This window comes from Lissotriton helveticus, chromosome 1_1, assembly GCF_964261635.1.
Source record: "Lissotriton helveticus chromosome 1_1, aLisHel1.1, whole genome shotgun sequence".
Classification (NCBI taxonomy): domain Eukaryota; kingdom Metazoa; phylum Chordata; class Amphibia; order Caudata; family Salamandridae; genus Lissotriton; species Lissotriton helveticus.
Window position 1 is genome coordinate 1995979016 of NC_136057.1, and position 17441 is coordinate 1995996456.

Here is a 17441-nt window from a genome sequence, read left to right on the forward strand (position 1 = left end):
CCCAATTCCCAAACTTCCAACTACCCCACTAGAGGAGATGCACTAAACTAAAACGGTTAGTAGGGATCAAGAGTAACGGTCAAGAACTTTGCCAAGGAGGGCACCTTTCCATATTAGAGGATGACTACCAACAGCTCTGAACAGAAGGAGCTTTGATTTTTAAGTTGACTGGGTGTAACAGTCTCAGTCCTGCATTAGATACAGAAAATTGGAAGGAGCTAGGAATAAGGCAGGAGCGCGAACAAGGGTAGCAAGACAGGACAGTCCGGGCACCCCCTCAGGAGGGGGACTGTTGATCGGCCCTCCATGGGAGCCGGGTAGGGCCTCGCTTGACGCAACTAGAGTGGGCCCAGCGTGAAGGGACTCATCCAATGAAGACCAGGCATGTAGTTCGTGGCTTCGGTCACGCCCCTTCTCCATCAACAGATCCGCGGATCATGGGGCTGCCAGACAGGTCCGAGTCCGATCTTGCCTTTCGTAGGCTTGCGTCCGGCCCAGGGACACTCCCCAGGTCAATCAAGGAGGAGGCCAAGGTGGGAGAGGTCCCGGTTCATGGATGGAGGCAGGGGCAACTGAGACTGTACCCCTGGTGAGTGGGTAGCTCCTCCTTGGCGGTGGCCCCGCCTGTGAGATCTAGTCCGGCGCCGCTGGGTCTTGGGCGCCTCGCAGCTCTGTTGTGTTGGTGGCCTCCGGACAGGGGAGTGGGTCTTCCCGGGCAGGAGGGGGCGTTCCTCTGTGAGCCAGGGCCATGTCGCCTGGGGGTTATCAAAAAAAATTATTTTCTTGGAAGAAGACCTTCAGCCGAGCCGGGAAAAGGAGACCGTAGCAGAGCCCTGAGCTTTTGCTTGACCTCGTCGTAGGACCGGCATCGAGTCTGGACTTCCCTGGAGTAGTCTGGGAATATCATTATCCTGGAATTTTGGAAGAGCAACGGGCCCAAATCCCTGGCGGCCCCCAGAATTGCGTCTCTATCCCGGAAGTTGAAAATACGAAGGATGACGGGACGGGCCGGGGCTCCGAGAGGTGGCTTAGGAGCGAGAGACCGGTGGGCACGTTCCACCGCAAATCAGGGGGAAAGTTTCTCTGTGGGCATCCATGAGCAGATCCAGGTTTCAAAGAAGGTGGCAGTGCGGAAAGCCCAGGAGGCGCAAGTTGTTCCTCCGCGCCCTATTCTCAGCATCTTCCACCCTGCAGTGGAGCTCCGATGTCAGTGTTTGAAGGCGGGTCACCTGTGATTTGAGGGTGCCTAGGTCGTCGTCCACTGTGGAAATACGGGATTCCGTTTCAGCGATCCGCGCCGTGGCATTTCAGAGATCTTGCCGAATGAGGGCCACGTCCACCCTCACCTCCCCGATCATACTTTCCACCGAGGCTTGGGATGCGCTTATCGCCTGCTGGATGGTGGAGAGATCTCCCTCGGTGGCTCCCTGCACAGGTGGAGGGCTGGCACCAGAGTCGCGGTCTGGTCTAGTAAATTGGTCCATCATCATCTGAGTCAGGGGGACAGGGGTCTGGGTGTTGCGGTTCCTGCCCATGGCTTCAGCGAGTCAGGCGGCGGCGCCCAGAGGGGGGCGGCCGCTCCTCGGCGTCTCGGTCGAAGTCCCGGCCTCTCGGCGGGACGTGGGCCCGCTGTGGGGCCTCCCCCCCCGGGAGCCCCACAGCGGGCCCACGTTCCACCGGCCCCCTCCGCTGGCTCAGGCAGCAGGGCCTCAGACGTTCAAGGAGTGAGAAGGAGAGGGGGGGCCCCAACACGGTGGCCGCCGCACCCCTCCGCCCAGCCAAGGCGCAGTCCACCCTCCGATGGGAAGGAAGGCGAGGACTCCCAGCAGACGACCAAGATGGGGCAGAGATCCAACAATCTACTCGGCTGCACCACCGGCGCCAGGGCACACCGCACCGGGAACCACACAACCAACTCCTAGGCTCACCAGCCGCAGCCGAGACCCCCCCCAAGTCGCGGCCCCAAGCATGGGCCACAATCCAGCACCAAGGGGGGGCTCGATGCTCCCGAGGGCCCCACCCCAGCGCGCCGGGCAGGCTAGATCTTGCGGGGTCCCAGGCCCCGAGGAACGAGTATGCGGCTGGCCACGGGCTGTCCATTCCCCTAGGGGCACTCCCGCGCAACTCCGGTGATCTACCAGCAGGGTTCAGGGGAGGAGGCCGGACATCGCCAGTCTACGCTGCATGGAGGGTTGCAGGCCATTAAGGGTAATGCAGCAGGCTGGCCTGAAGCAGCCTCAGTTCCTCTTCCCCCCGGGGGTCTCTCAGGCGGCCTCAGCGGCTCGTGAGCAGGGTTCGGGGGGAGCAACACACCGCCGGGCCACAGGCACCCTCACACCTCTTCCACCGTATCGGGTCTTCCCCAGGTAGTCTCCGGCCGCCGCGGGAGTTCCCCGCCTCGTGGGAGCACCGCACATCATCCACAGCCACGGCCGTAGTCCCGACGGCCCCCGTAGGTCACGCTCTCCCAATCCAACAGCGGGAGCAAGTGTCTAGGGGGCCGTCCGCATCGCCCCCCGGCAGTCAGGCACCAGCGTCCCACAGCCTGTATCACACCGGGCGGGCCCAGTGGGGCTCTGGTCTCGGACGCCTACGATCACCCTCCTCTCGAAGCGGGACACAATCTGGTAATCTCAGGCCCGCAGGAGAACTGTAACAGCGAGCGATGACCTGCCCAGAAAGCGGCGGGGCGCCGGGTCCGGCAGGCCACAGGTCAAGGTCTCCTCTCAGGGCGACAGGGAGGCCGCCATCTTGTGTACACTGCAGCCAGAGGAGACCGGGCCAGCCAGGGCTACACCGGCCTCGAGGAGCGCGCCCCGCGGCACCAGGCAGCACAGGTCGGTCAGGGGAGTCAGACCTCACAGTGCAGGGCGCTGATGGCAGTTGCAGGAGACGGATGCAAGGCGGATGATGGACTCTTAGTGCGACCGCCACCTTGACGCCTCAAGCCACACCCCCTAGGTTTCCTTTTTTATTTAATATTTTAATGTGTATCTCTTTTATGGTATATTACTGAAATAAAGATTGTTTAAATAAATTCATTTATTTTTATGTTTATGCCAGGAGGGTAACTGCCAGTACAACATTTGATCCAGTAGAAGCACCTTTAAAAAATATTCTGTCACCTGAGGTTATGTGGGTGACCTTTACTTTAAGAATGCAAAATCTTAAAGCCTTTGGTGAGACTGAGTCAAAGTCCCTACACGTTTGCTCTCTTAAGTGATTGCACGTGGTATTAGACTGTAGTATCAATATGGAATGAATAAACACTTCTTTCAATATGGAAGCCTTTGTGATTTCACATAGTTTTCTTTCTGTGTATTCATATCTGTAATTGCACAAAATTCCTTATTGTGATACTATGTGACTTGTTTTTATTTTTGTAGAATTCCGCAGTATGTCACAAAAGCAGTTCAAAGAAGTCAAAAGTCACAGCTGTTTGGGTTGCTGCTTCTGGTAAAGGAGATGTCCGATTTAGGTAACTATTAAACGTCGGTATATGTTTTGAGATTAGGTTTAATGGATTTCACAAACATTGATTCTTCTATATACCAGACAGTGGAAGGAGGTTAGCTTGATGTGCAAGTGGTTGTCACTCTGAGGTTAACTGACTGGTCCTCCATTGATATGATCGGTCTTGGGATGGTGGTACATCCCCAAGCTTTTTAATGATGGTGTATGGGTATAACAAAGTGATTCCAGAGAAGTTTGAGTAACCAGAGACTCTTTCTCTGAGGTAAATCTGGGTGGGCCTCAAGGTGAAAGGGCAAGGTCATTGTGCACCATTTCAGTTCAGAGACCAGCAAAAGGAATGATCGCAGCAGGACAAATCACTTAGCACAGTAAATAATATAAATTACAGTGTTGCAAGAAAATACTGCAGCAAGATTACCTGAAACAAATTCTACTTCCTGTAATATGCAAACAAGTGAAGGAAAGTCAGTTAGAAAGACTATGCATAGAAAAGGGAACAAAACATGTGCCTCTTTATACACATAATGCAGTTCTGGGGAATTGTCCCCATGTTTCCACCCATTTTAAAGCATATCAAAGTGTAAAATGAAGGATGGGTCCCATTGTTGAACCCTCCACAATTGGAACATACTAGTACTTGGCTCTCAGTTGGCTGTCCAGATCGACGAAGCCGTGTTTCAGGTGGGAATGGTGAAGCCAGTAATGACATTAAATAGGTTGTGAGCACATTATCCTTTAAGTCACGGTAACTAGCAGTCAGGGGCTAGTCTAACAAGCCAAAGGTCTCTGTGGTGTTGCGGATGTCCCACAATCCGCAGACCCCACAAACCAATTAGATTGCCTGAAAACCTCATAGGATTGCTGGCAGGGCGAGACAGGCCTTTTGTTCCAGCAGGGTTTTCCACAGTGGGCTGGAGCCCTTAGAGGCTTCTGGTTTTTGGGGCAGGGGCCAACTCCTGGTGCCTCCATCACTTTCCCCAGCTTCCCAAGATTAATTGCTTCAAGGGAGAGTGAGAAAGAAAGGAAGGAAGGGAACAGATAGAGAGAAAGCAATCAGAGAGGGAGAAGAATGAGAGGAGAGATGGCTATAGAATGCCTCGATGGAAGGAGAGAGAGAGCGTGAGGAGAGTAAGGGAGCGGGGCTGGTTTGAGACTTTATGCCAGGGCTGCTTTTTGGTTCTCTAGTCTGGTCCTAATTGCTAGTTATTATGCTATGGCCAGCCTCCAAGCAAATCCAGTGGAGGAGCTGCCTTCACTGCAAAAAACGGAAGCCTAATCCCTGCCTGAAGGCCACCTGCCAGGATGGGTGACCGTTGATAAGGCTGCCCTGCTGCTGAACTGCAATCCAGCATGAAGCCATCTGTTCTGTCCCATGCCATAGGAAGTGCAACTTAACATTTAGGTCAGGAGGACACTTAGCAGTGCCACACAGTCACAGCAGTATGAGCAGGTAAATACTCTGCATAAGTAGAGACGTAGTAAAGTTAATCTGTGCCTTATCTATGCTTATGTCTACGCTTGGGATACAAGTCCCAAAGAGACTATAGAATCTCATAGAACAAGGAGAGGATGCAATAGAGAGAATAATTGCATACCTAGGAATCTTAATTCCAATCACATACCCGTAACTGAGTTCCATTAAATTGTGTACCATTACTTTTTGCTATGCTACTAAAGTACTTTCTTTGTACTAAGATTTACGGTGAGCTGGACAATGCCTTGTTGTATCTGTTGTTTGTCTATTGAGTTCTCAGCTATTGCTTCCACGTCCCACACTTCCTCCATGAGAGGTCTTTGACTGCTTATCCTCACAACCCTAAGATTCAAGTGTGGAACGGGTATTTTTGGCTTTGTCTGCAGACCCAAAGTACAATGCATCCCAGTGCATGTGTGGCAAACCACATGAACCACCAAAGTTTGGGGCCACTCGCCACTCGCCCCTACCTGCTCTGTGGCCCCCAAATGTGGTCTTATATCTGGTGGTCTAGGTGACAACACTGAGAAAGCCAAGTTGGTCTAGATTACATCATTGAGACATCCATTAGTTGGAGTTTCTTTCCTTCTCAAGGTATGTCCGGGTAGACCTTTAAACATGTGACCGAGCGTTGGGGTCATCTTGCAGAGGAAAACCTCTGCTTCTTGGCAGTTGCCTTACAGTGATAGTCATCTCAGCCTGCCAGAAACTTGATGTAAGGTGCATAAAGTGATGCAGTTGTTTTTTCACTTAATAGTGGGACATCAGGCACTTATTCCACTCTCTGGGTAAGGAGGCAGAGCACCAGTTCGACTCTCACATTGACATTACATCTCTAGGCATCCTGCAACTACTGGTATGCATATCAAATAATGTAAAGTAATCTATGGTATTATTATCCACCGTGAGTTGAAATATACATTGGGCAGGGCTGTCAGGTAGAGTACAGGAGATGAACAAACCTGCAAAAAGCAGATTAGCTTCTTACCAACACCGGTGTCTGTGGAGAAGGAGGACCCTAATCATAAATTTGAATGTTTTAAAACATTGGCACACTTTTGCTGTCAGCCGTTTCAGAAGGAGGTTTAGTGTGAGACTGTTGATTCTTTAGAAGCTGTGCGTTTCCACCAAAGCATAATAACCAGCAATTAGGATCAAACCAGAGAACCAAAAGCAGCCCCCACATAAATGCTCAAACCAGCCCTGTTCCCTTCCTCTCCTCGCTCTTCTCTCCCTCCATCCATGCCTTCTCTCTATCTCCGATTCATAAAGGGGGTGGTGATGGACAGGGTATCTGAATTAAGCAGAACACTCCTACCCAGTCAAAAGATCAGGGCTTGATCCATCACCGTTTTTTAGCTCACTGCACCATCCCAGCTCAGAACCTGGCTACATGCAAATTAGTCTGACCCTGGCCCAGTGCATCATGGGAACAGGGCAGACCAAACTACCAAGCCAATTCTTTACTGGAAAGGAAACAAGCTTCCGGGGACCGGTTTCTGGCATTACAGCCATCTTTGGCCCGCTTGCTTGAATCCTGATGGTGCAGTGAGCAAGGGACTCGCATATGAGCATACCCTACCACACTTGTGGTGCCAAAACGATTCATAAAGGGGGTGGTGATGGACAGGGTATTTGAATTAAGCAGAACACTCCTACCCAGTCAAAAGATCAGGGCTTGATCCATCACCGTTTTTTAGCTCACTGCACCATCCCAGCTCAGAACCTGGCTACATGCAAATTAGTCTGACCCTGGCCCAGTGCATCATGGGAACAGGGCAGACCAAACTACCAAGCCAATTCTTTACTGGAAAGGAAACAAGCTTCCGGGGACCGGTTTCTGGCATTACAGCCGTCTTCGGCCCGGCTTGCTTGAATCCTGATGGTGCAGTGAGCAAGGGACTCACATCTGAGCATACCCTTCCACACTTGTGGTGGCCAAAACGATTCATAAAGGGGGTGGTGATGGACAGGTTCTGAACTGGGATGGTGCAGTGAGCTAAAAAACGGTGATGGATCAAGCCCTGATCTGTTGACTGGGTAGGAGTGTTCTGAATAACTCAGATACTCTGTCCATCACCACCCCCTTTTTGAAAATATTTTGGCCACCATGAGTGTGGAAGGGTATGCTCAGACATGAGTCCCTTGCTCATTGCACCATCAGGATTCAAGCAAGCCGGGCCGAAGACGGCTGTAATGCCAGAAACCGGTCCCCGGAAGCTTGTTTCCTTTCCTGTGAAGAATTGGCTTGGTAGTTTGGTCTGCCCTGTTCCCATGATGCACTGGGCCAGGGACAGACTAATTTGCATATAGCCAGGTTCTGAACTGGGATGGTGCAGTGAGCTAAAAAATGGTGATGGATCAAGCCCTGATCTGTTGACAGGGTAGGAGTGTTCTGATTAACTCAGATACTCTGTCCATCACCACCCCCTTTTTGAAATTCTCTCTATCTCCTTCTCTACTCTCATTCTTCTCCCTCTCTGGTAGTTTTCTTTCTACCTTCTCCCTCCCTCCCTCGCTCCCTCCATTTCTTTCTCACTCTCTCTTGAAGGGTGTTCAGATAAAATATCGAATCAGTAACATCGACTGACACAATTTTTGGGTTGGAAATATCGTGACACAGAAATATCGTGAGCAAGTATATCGTGGACAACAATATCAATTTTAAAGTAAGTAATATTGTTGTTAATAATTTTTAATTATTTTGTGTGTATATATATATATATATATATATATATATATATATATATATATAACCTACTGGCGGTCGCCAGTAGGTATATATAGTTAGGATTTTTTCTCTATGGGATTTTTGAAAATTCTATGTCTAATAACTTTGGCGTTTGTGGACGGAATTGGCTGAAATTTTCAGGAAAATGGCACATTTTGTTTCTGAGCAGCCCTTGAATATTTGGGGGGGGTTCGTCAAGGGGGGGCCGAGAAAAAAGGGGGGTCCCAAAACGTGTTTTTAACATTGAGTTTTCCATAGGGCGGTTGGCCTCACTTTTAGCCCGAACGGCTGAATGGATTTGCATGAAACTTGGCAAAATTGTAGGGACTGGTAGCCCGATGTGCCTTTTGTAGGTCTCAATATATGTGCTACAGTGGATTTTGAGAAATTAACGTTTAAAAAAAGATATATATCTGTAACAGCGGACCGGGCAGCGCTCCAGGACGCGTACTTTTCGCGCAACGGAGCTTTGTGAAGCGAAGCTGATTGGTTCTCCGGCGTCTGTCAACATTCCAAACAGTCCGTAGCGGCCGCCATCTTGTCTCTCGGTAGGATCGAGAGACAAGAGGAGGCGAAAGCGAAGGGGCAAATGACCATAAGGGGGAATAGTAGATCCTCGCTGACCCCCTAGGTTTGATGTGGAGGTTTTAAAAGGGCCCCGCGGGGCAAAAAAAAAAAATAATAATAATAATCGAACGGCTGAATGGATTTGCACGAAACTTGGTAAAATATTAGGGACTGGTAGCCCGATGTGCCTTTGCTAGGTCTCAATATATGTGCTCCAGTGGATTTTGAGAAATTAACGTTCAAAAAAAGATATATATCTGTAACAGCGCTCCGCTTCGCGTAACGGAGGTTTGCGACGCTGATTGGTCATTCTGTCACTGGGCTATAGTTGGGCTACATCTGGCTGATATTTGGGCTACATTTGTTTTTTTTCGTCTCTGGCGGCCATCTTTGGGCTACATTGGGCTACATTGGGCTTCATTGGGCTTCATTGGGCTACATTGGGCTACATTTGGGTTCCAACATATATATAGTCCAATGTAGCCCAATATATATTTTTCAAAGTAAATTTTCGTAAAAACCACTGGAGCATATATCTTGAGACATAGCAAAGGCACATCGGGCTACCAGTCCCTACAATTTTGCCAAGTTTCGTGCAAATCCATTCAGCCGTTCGAGCTAAAGGTGAGTCCAACCGCCCTATGGAAATGAAGGAAATGAATGGGTAATTTGTAAATAGCTCATCGCAAACTAGGAATGGTAAAGAATCGCTATTTATTCCTTAAAGTTCGCTATTTAGGAAATGCTAAAAACTTTGATGATACATATGGCGGTTCATCTCTAACAAGATAAGAAGCATAGGGATAGATTTATGATGACTGGCGCATCACCAGGGATGTGTTAGTCATTCTGTGCCGCTGTTCCGTCACCTATGGTGTGCTGCATTTACAATGCGGCGCATCATGGGGCAAAAACAGCACAGATGCGTGATGTATCTGTGCCGTAAAGGTGGCGCATTGCTGGAGTTGTATCGCAAGTGTGATGAAGCTCCAGCAAGGGTCGGGGGTGCCCCTGTCGCAGGGTTTCTGTTCTCACACAGAACTGTGGACAGAGGATTGGAACCTCGGCGAATTAGGGTGTCCCAAAACTCACCTTAGTAATCAAAAACCCCTTAGCAAGCTAGGTACAGTGTCACATTGGATATAACAAACTCTCAATGTTTAGACAATCCAGAATATGAACTTATAGTACCTCAGGATACGTGGAACTCATGAACAGTCGGTCGTTATATATTTCTTAGAAACCAGAACATGGAGTTAAGAAGAACACATGTGTATTTGAAATGTTTATTTACTAATGCCGTCTTCTCAGGCGTAGTATCTTAGATAATACAAGTACACATATTATCAGTAGCAAAATTACCAGCATAGTTACTAGTACATAAAAAGCGAATGGTGACAGTATGTTAACATGCTGTAAATGAATAAGAGTTAGCAACACTTATAAGCAGCCGCGGGCCGTGGAGGGAGTTACGGTGGGGCAGGGAGGCGGGGACGGGGAGGGGCAGGGTGGAGAGGGCTCCACCCTGCTTCTCCCCCTCCCCGCCTCCCTGCCTCACCGTAACTCCCTCCACGGCCCGCGGCTGCTTATATCTCACCCTCCCTAATACACATATTATATTATTTGCTAAGAAGGTCTCTTTGTGTTGGTTTAGGGCGTGCCCATACTTTAGTGTCTTAGATTTGAAGGAATCACATCAGCATACACCAGCTCTCTCTTCATGTGAACCGCATCAAGTGTTGTGTATGTGTGTTCGGCAAAGCAATATAAAACCCGCCTCATGCCCAGAATTGGCAGAAGTTGCACTTATGTTATGAGTATGAAGTCGTGGAGATCAGACCTCATAACAATTCTGTATCGTGTTGTTCTTGAAACTTTAGCACTCGCTGTACAGATATAGTTTAACAAGCAAAGCAGATAGTAGAGCAATAACATATTATTCTCATGTAAACCACGATGAACTACTAGGTTGAAAGCTAATGCAACAACTAAGTGTCGTGTGCAGAAGTTGCAAAAAAGGAAAAATGGCGTTTAAACCGGTAATGAGCCCATGCTAACTTAACACGGTGTAAAGATATCCAGGACATAGATGACACCTCCCCATGATCCGGAAACGAACTGAATAAGATAATAGAAGTGCCATCTCATGAGAGCAGATTGCAAGTTTATATGTGGACGGTCCGCAAGGTAAAGCATTAAAAACTAGGAAAATTTAAAGCTAAAGAAAAATAAAACAGCCAAGTACTTTATCGAGTCTTAAGCCAATAGGCAAGGTAAATAATAAAAACTTGACAAATAAGTCAATGAATTGTCAATGAAATGCTAGTACTCAGCATATCAAACATGAAAAAGGTCTATGACATAACTGTGTATGCAAAATAAGCTGCAACAGCCTCCAATAGGAAGTCACCGTCTTCATCCGAAAACAGTTCAGCCATCCAATTTAAAAGCGGAAAAGAACATACGTGCTCTCCCAGCACCGGATCCTCTATCACCATCAGAGGACAGCTCGGTGGGTTTTCAAGAAAGCTCTGTTCCAAGAAAGACTGAGTTGCCGCCAGTAAATTCCAGGGACCAATTAGTCCATGCATCAATGCCACAGCCATAATCCTTTCGCCAGGACAAACCAACTCGTGAGTAATGATAGGAGTCATCAGCTGATTAAAGTCGACGTCAGGAGAAACCGGTCCGCAGAGACACAAATCAATGGCCCAATCGAAATCACAGGTCAGGCAGTGAAATACAGGCTGGACACAGGTGAAGTAGGAGAATAGAAAAGATAATCCATATGCCGTGCTTAATATCGCCAACGGCATTGTGCCATAATATTCTAGCATGCGATTGCGGAACAGTGTCAGCAGCTGCAGGGCGGGAGGTTGCATAGGAGGGACATCCATATTTAAAAATGTAAAAAAGCACAAGAGCGTCCGCTGGTAATGCAAGTAAAAATGGCAATCCACGAAGCAGAGTGGAAAAAATACAATGAAAGAAAGCAGGGATGACTCCAAAGATTTTCTCAAATGAAGTCACGAGACCACTGGTAACAACTTTAAAAAAGTGCGCCAGGGCCTTTGTGGAGGATGCGTTAGAGATAGTCCGAACCATCTTGCTGAAATGGAAAGGCAAATCTGAATTGAAAAGGGTCTGCACCTCTGTACGGGTGTTCGCTATGTGAAGCACGAACGTTTCACGGGCCGAACTCAAGGCCACCTCTCTGAGACAAAAGAGCTCTTATTCTTGCCATGCCGTTGAAATCTGCTCCCAAGGTTGGTATTTGTGGCGAGATTGAAAACTCCCTATGTTCATGTGTGGGAGGAAATAGAACATTTCTGCAGCAAATAACCCGTTCACTTACTGTTACGATAAAAGGAATACTTTTAATTAACCCAGAACAATCTTCATTATTGAGCATCAAATAACTACCATTTTCCAACAACTTGAACGTGGGGATGATAGCAGGAACTGGCGTGCCTTGCAACACGCAAGCCATATTTGGTCGGTGTTTTTTGCATGAACCGTGTAACTGTATGTGCCTACACATTAGTGAATGATCTGGCGTCTCAGTGCATTCCTCTCCATTCAGATAAACTTCTTGATCATCTTTGAAACATCTGTATGTGTATGGAAGCGACCAGACCTCATGAAGAAAAGCACTACCTAAAGGTTCATAACGACCTATTGGTATATATTTCATACAATTTGAAAACTTATATAAAGCAAAAGGCAGCGTTATTAAACCGTGGTAAGGCACGTTGCCAAAAAACCCGCAATCCTCTGCTGATGATGTCACTGAGCATGTCATGAATGATGTAATATGTGACATCATCAGCAGTGGATTACGGGTAATAGTATCTCTAGTTTACTCCCCTATAGCTGTCTTTCTTTTAACATAAGTGTCTGTTTCCTTCCCTTATACTTACTGTTTTTGGTTCGCTTCCGGTTCGTGTACCGGCGAGCGAACTGGGAAGCGAACTAAGAGAAATAGAGGTTGGCACAGTTCCAAATATTGTACCAATTTTTTAATAACGGGGAGGTAGTTCTGAAAAGAACTTTTTTTTTAATTGTTTTTGTTGTTTTATATTTTTTTTATTATTTTTCGGAACATTTTTTTACTTTTTTTGAATTTTTCTGAACAGTTTTATATTTTTTTGGGTTTTTCTTGGAGGGGGCAATGAAAACGATTCATTGTAAAGGGCTCAACAGGAGCAACAAAACAAAAAAAGAAGTATTTATTATTTGGGGCGTTTCGTACAAACTTGCATATGATAGTCAATAGCTCTGTTGATCAGAGTGATGCTTCTTTCTCCGTAGGAAATGAATCCATCGCAAAATACGCAGATGTGTTTTACTTCACCAAATTTCATTTGTATATTTGGCACCATCTCCCTGCCCTCTGGTCCCGTTACTTCCGGTACAACAGATCTTCTGGCCATAATAGGGAGATTATCTAGGTCGTTCCGAAACTGTGCAGCACTGTAGTTGTTAGGATGCCACCTAGTCATATGGCGATGCATTGTGTAGTTTCCGAAACTGTATTTTTTCTCGGTTCCTCTGGACAGTCTATCTTGACATATAAGGCAAGTTACGTATCTTGCATTTACTTTTTTCTGACCTTTGGGAATTTTAAAAAATTGCCAAATGAAGTTTTCTTTCCGGTGAGACGTCCTGGGCTGCTCAGGCAAAAACTGCCTCTCTTCGTGCTCGTCGTCCTGTTCCTCTTCTTCCTCTTCTTGTTGAATTATAACTTGAGCAGGTGGTCCACTCTTCCTTGGATGTGGTGGAGGTGGTGGGGAAGCACCAGCTGAAGCTACTAAAGAAGCCATTGCTCAGTGATCACAAAGGGTCTTTCTCTCACAATGATGAAAGTCAGAGTGAGGAAAGAAGGAGGGATTTTCATCATTTGGGAAAAACAAGAGTTCTCAACCAATGAAAAGTGTTCATTTTAGATTATATGACCTAGTCTTACATCATTAGGAAACCAAAAGTGAAATGAACCAATGAAAAGTGTTATTACCAAGTCACATGACCTGCTGTGTTTACGTTAAGCGCTTTGCAGGGCCTCCCGGTTTGCTTCCAGAAACCTGCGCTTTGCGACTCGCTTCGCGTACCAGTTCGCTAACGTAGCACGTCATATGACGTATCACGCGACAACGCGAAACGTCATGCGGACGGGAGGCGTCACGATGTTGTTTTCTAACACGGCAGTTGCGGTAAAGAAACGTTTACCGGCTCGCGGTCTATTTCGCGGCATCAAGGTCAGCTAACGGGAAGCTTCCCGATTCGCGAAGCGGGAACGAAGAAAAAAAAATATTAAAAAAAAAAATTATTCATAAACATATAAAATATATTTTTGGATTTAAAGAAGAATACATTTTACAGCTACAGATATTAGCTGTTAAAAAACCAATGAAATTCACTGAAAAAACCATAGGTTATAGACCATATATAGTTAGGAATTAGCATTTACAAAACCTTGAAAATTCACTGAAAAAACCATAGGTTATAGACCATATATAGTTAGGAATTAGCATTTACAAAACCTTATTTTACTCACACAAAACCATTGAAATTCCATATATAGTTAGTTGCACTAACTATATATCGCGCACCCGCAATCCACTGCTGATGATGTCACATATTACATCATTCATGACATGGTCAGTGACATCACTGATGACATCACTGATGACATCTCAAATGACATCACTGATGACATCACTGATGACATCTCATTTGACATCAATGACCACATCACTGATGATATCATTCATGTGACAATACAATGCATCTCCTCACATTTTAATATAACCTCTGTTTCACCCAGTGTTAAATACAGAGTATAATTTTTGAAACCATTGACACACCAATACTAGTTACTACATACGCACTCACTGATTCCTACGTCTACACACACCTTCACTCATTCACCCATACAATCATTCATACATACAATCACTCATCTTTACAACACTATCATATGCACTCATACACCTATACAGACAGTCACAGTCTGCCACTCATCCATGGAGTTACTCACTCACCTAGTCAGTCATGTAAAGAATCAATGACACTTCCATTTTCTTGTCTATACAGTTAAACATAGAGCACCTTACATTTTCAAACATATACTAACACATACTTACCTTCTTATACAATCATTGATACAAGTACACATTGATCTGCACAGAGTCACACACCTCCCAGCCAGCCACACACACACTCAGTCTCCCATACAAATACTTGGGCAATCAATCAATAACCCATATAGTTACTCATACAGCTACTGATCAACACATGCAGCAGTTTACAGAACAACAGACATAAAGATGCACAAATTAAGACAGTTTAGTCACTAACCCATGCACTCAGTGAGACACATTTAATCACTCACTCATACAGTTAGTCATGCACCTACTAAATCCTTCGTCCAGACACTTACACATCCACTCAATCTTCAATATGTAAGACATATTTAAACTTTACAGAAACAAAAAATCACTGGATGTTGTTATCAGTCATGTCATCAGTGATGTCATTTGAGATGTCATCAGTGATGTCATCAGTGATGTCACTGACCATGTCATGAATGATGTAATATGTGACATCATCAGCAGTGGATTGCGGGTGCGCGATATATAGTTAGTTGCACTAACTATATATGGAATTTCAATGGTTTTGTGTGAGTAAAATAAGGTTTTGTAAATGCTAATTCCTAACTATATATGGTCTATAACCTATGGTTTTTTCAGTGAATATATATATATATATATATATTATAACTTTTTAAATGTTTGTTCAAATATTGTTGTTAGGTTTTTTAATCTGGTTTGTAAATTAATTGTAGTTTTTAAATTTAATGTAGTCGTTTTTTGTTATTTCTAGTACCGTAGCGGGTTGTGGGCTTTATAGGGAATGGGGTGGGAAGTACATTAATTAAAAAAAAAATTATAACATTTTAAAATTACTATTAATTAGTTAATTGATAATTATTTATGTTAATTGTATAAATAATATTTTTTCGAGTTTTAGGTGTGGTTTGTGGGTTTTATAGGGTTATGGGGGAGAAGTAAATTAATTATAACTAATTAATACATATTTTTAAATTAATGTAAATTATTTAATTGATTATTATTTATGTTAATTGTATAATTAAAAAAATGTTATTAAGTTTCAGGTGCAGGTTGTAGGTTTTATGGTGGTATAGGGTTGGAAGTAAATTAATTATAATAATTTATAATTATTTTTTCATTAATAATTTGAATGATAACTATTTATGTAAATAGTGTAATGTTTTTGTTTTTTCTAGTTTCAAGTGTGGGTTCTGTGTTTTGTAGGGGTATAGGTTGGGAAGCTAATTAAATATAATTTATTAATAATTCATTTTAACTTATTTATAAATAGTTAATTGAAAAATATGTTAATTGTAAAAAAAATGTTAAGTAAAGAATAACATGTGGGTTTATATGGGTATATGGTGGAAAGTAAATTAATTATAAATATTTAAACATTTATTATAAACAATTATTTATTGATAAATAATTAAGTACATTGCGTAATATATATATTTTTGAGGTGGTTTGTGTTTTTTCTATGGGTAAAGGATGTGCAGGAAATTATCAATAATAAATTATTTTTTTATATTTTTACATGATTATGTAAATATGTAATTAAAATATTGTTTAGGTTATACGTGTGAGTTGTATTTGTAGGAGTAAAGGGTAAGAAGTTAATTAAATATAATGTATTTATTAGTTAAATAGCAATATTAATTGTTTAATTGATTATGAATTATATAAAGTCTTTTTTAATGTTTTTTTACTTTACATATTAGGGGTTGTTTGTCTTGTATGGATAAAGGGTGAAAATGTCATTGTTTTATTAGTAGTTAATTAGTATTAATATCTTAATAGATATTTAATTATGTAAAATGTGTAAATATTAGATATGCGGTGTGTAGCTTGCAGAGGTATAGGGTAGAAAGTTAGGAAAGTAATACAATTAAAAAGACTAGTTTTTAAATTGTAATTTAACTGTATGTTAATTGTGTTATGCTTTTTAATTGTAAATAATATTGTATTTATTGGTTGTAAATGGTTATTATTTTGACAATAGATTTTGGTATTTTGATAAAAATAATATTTGTATTTATTTATATTAATTAGACAAATATATAGGTGTTATATATTTAAATATTTTTTTATTTTTTGTTATTTACTATAGTTTTGAAATTATTTATTTTACTTGAAGTGAAATAGTCTGTTTCTAATGTCACATAGAGTGCAGTGGCAGTAGTGAATTTTACCCCTCCGCATTCCAACACTATGCCTACAGTTGCACTGACTGGAGCGGGAATAGTAAATTTTATTCCTCCGCAATCCAACACTTTCCCTACTGTTGTAATCATTGGAGCATCCGACCGGCATCATTGCGTTAAAGGGAAAGGCCAACAGGTAGTTGGAGGTCCCGACTGCCAAATTAGGATCCGACTGCTGTGGAGGCAGTCAGAAACATTGGTCTTTGCATTGAGACTTGTGCTGTGGCCCAGAAAAGGGCTGTAGCACAAGCCCCGATGCCAAAAGGCTTGGTTCTAAACATCCCTGAATAGTGTGCCAGGCACCTCACCTCATAGGGCATGGATGTTTGTGGGGGCACCACAGGTGCACCCAGGCCTTTTAGCGGAGGCCATGGTGGGAAAGGGGCCTTGCTAGGCCCCACAAACTCCCTTTCTGTCTGCCTTTCCATGGCGGTCAGACCGCCATAGAAAGGCAGAGTAAAGGGCCATCGTAATCCCTACGGCGGTCCCTGAGCAGGCACCACCCTTATTGTAGGGTTTAGATTCTGACCGCTGGGCCGACGGGCTCCATGAGTCCAATGGATCTGCAGCATTCGGTCCCTCAACCCATGCGGTTGGACCAACCACATCGTAATGCGGTGGTCTGACCGCTGCTTCAGATGTCGGTAGGACCGACATCGATGTGCCGTTAGCGTAGGTCCCACCTACATCGTAAGGAGGCCCTTTGTCTATTATTTATAAGTCGTAGTGGGAATAGTAAATGTATTAATTTTAAAAATGTGTAGTTTACTTTATATTGTTTAAATTTATATCAATATCTTTTTGGTTCTTTAAAATTATATGTACAATTATTAATATTTGTAATATTTTATTTATTTTTTGGTAAATTCAACAGTTTTATT

At 44.1% G+C, this 17441-nt stretch overlaps 1 protein-coding gene across 4 annotated transcripts in view; it reads left to right on the forward strand.

The window, feature by feature from the left end:
- Positions 1–17441, forward strand: part of LOC144755443 (putative ferric-chelate reductase 1) — a 552454-nt gene that overhangs the window by 155252 nt on the left and 379761 nt on the right. For all 4 annotated transcript variants that reach the window (XM_078644381.1, XM_078644371.1, XM_078644398.1 and 1 more), the window contains one exon: positions 3387–3478. In XM_078644381.1, the coding sequence (XP_078500507.1) occupies positions 3387–3478 (92 nt within the window). The remainder of the gene's footprint in view (positions 1–3386; positions 3479–17441) is intronic.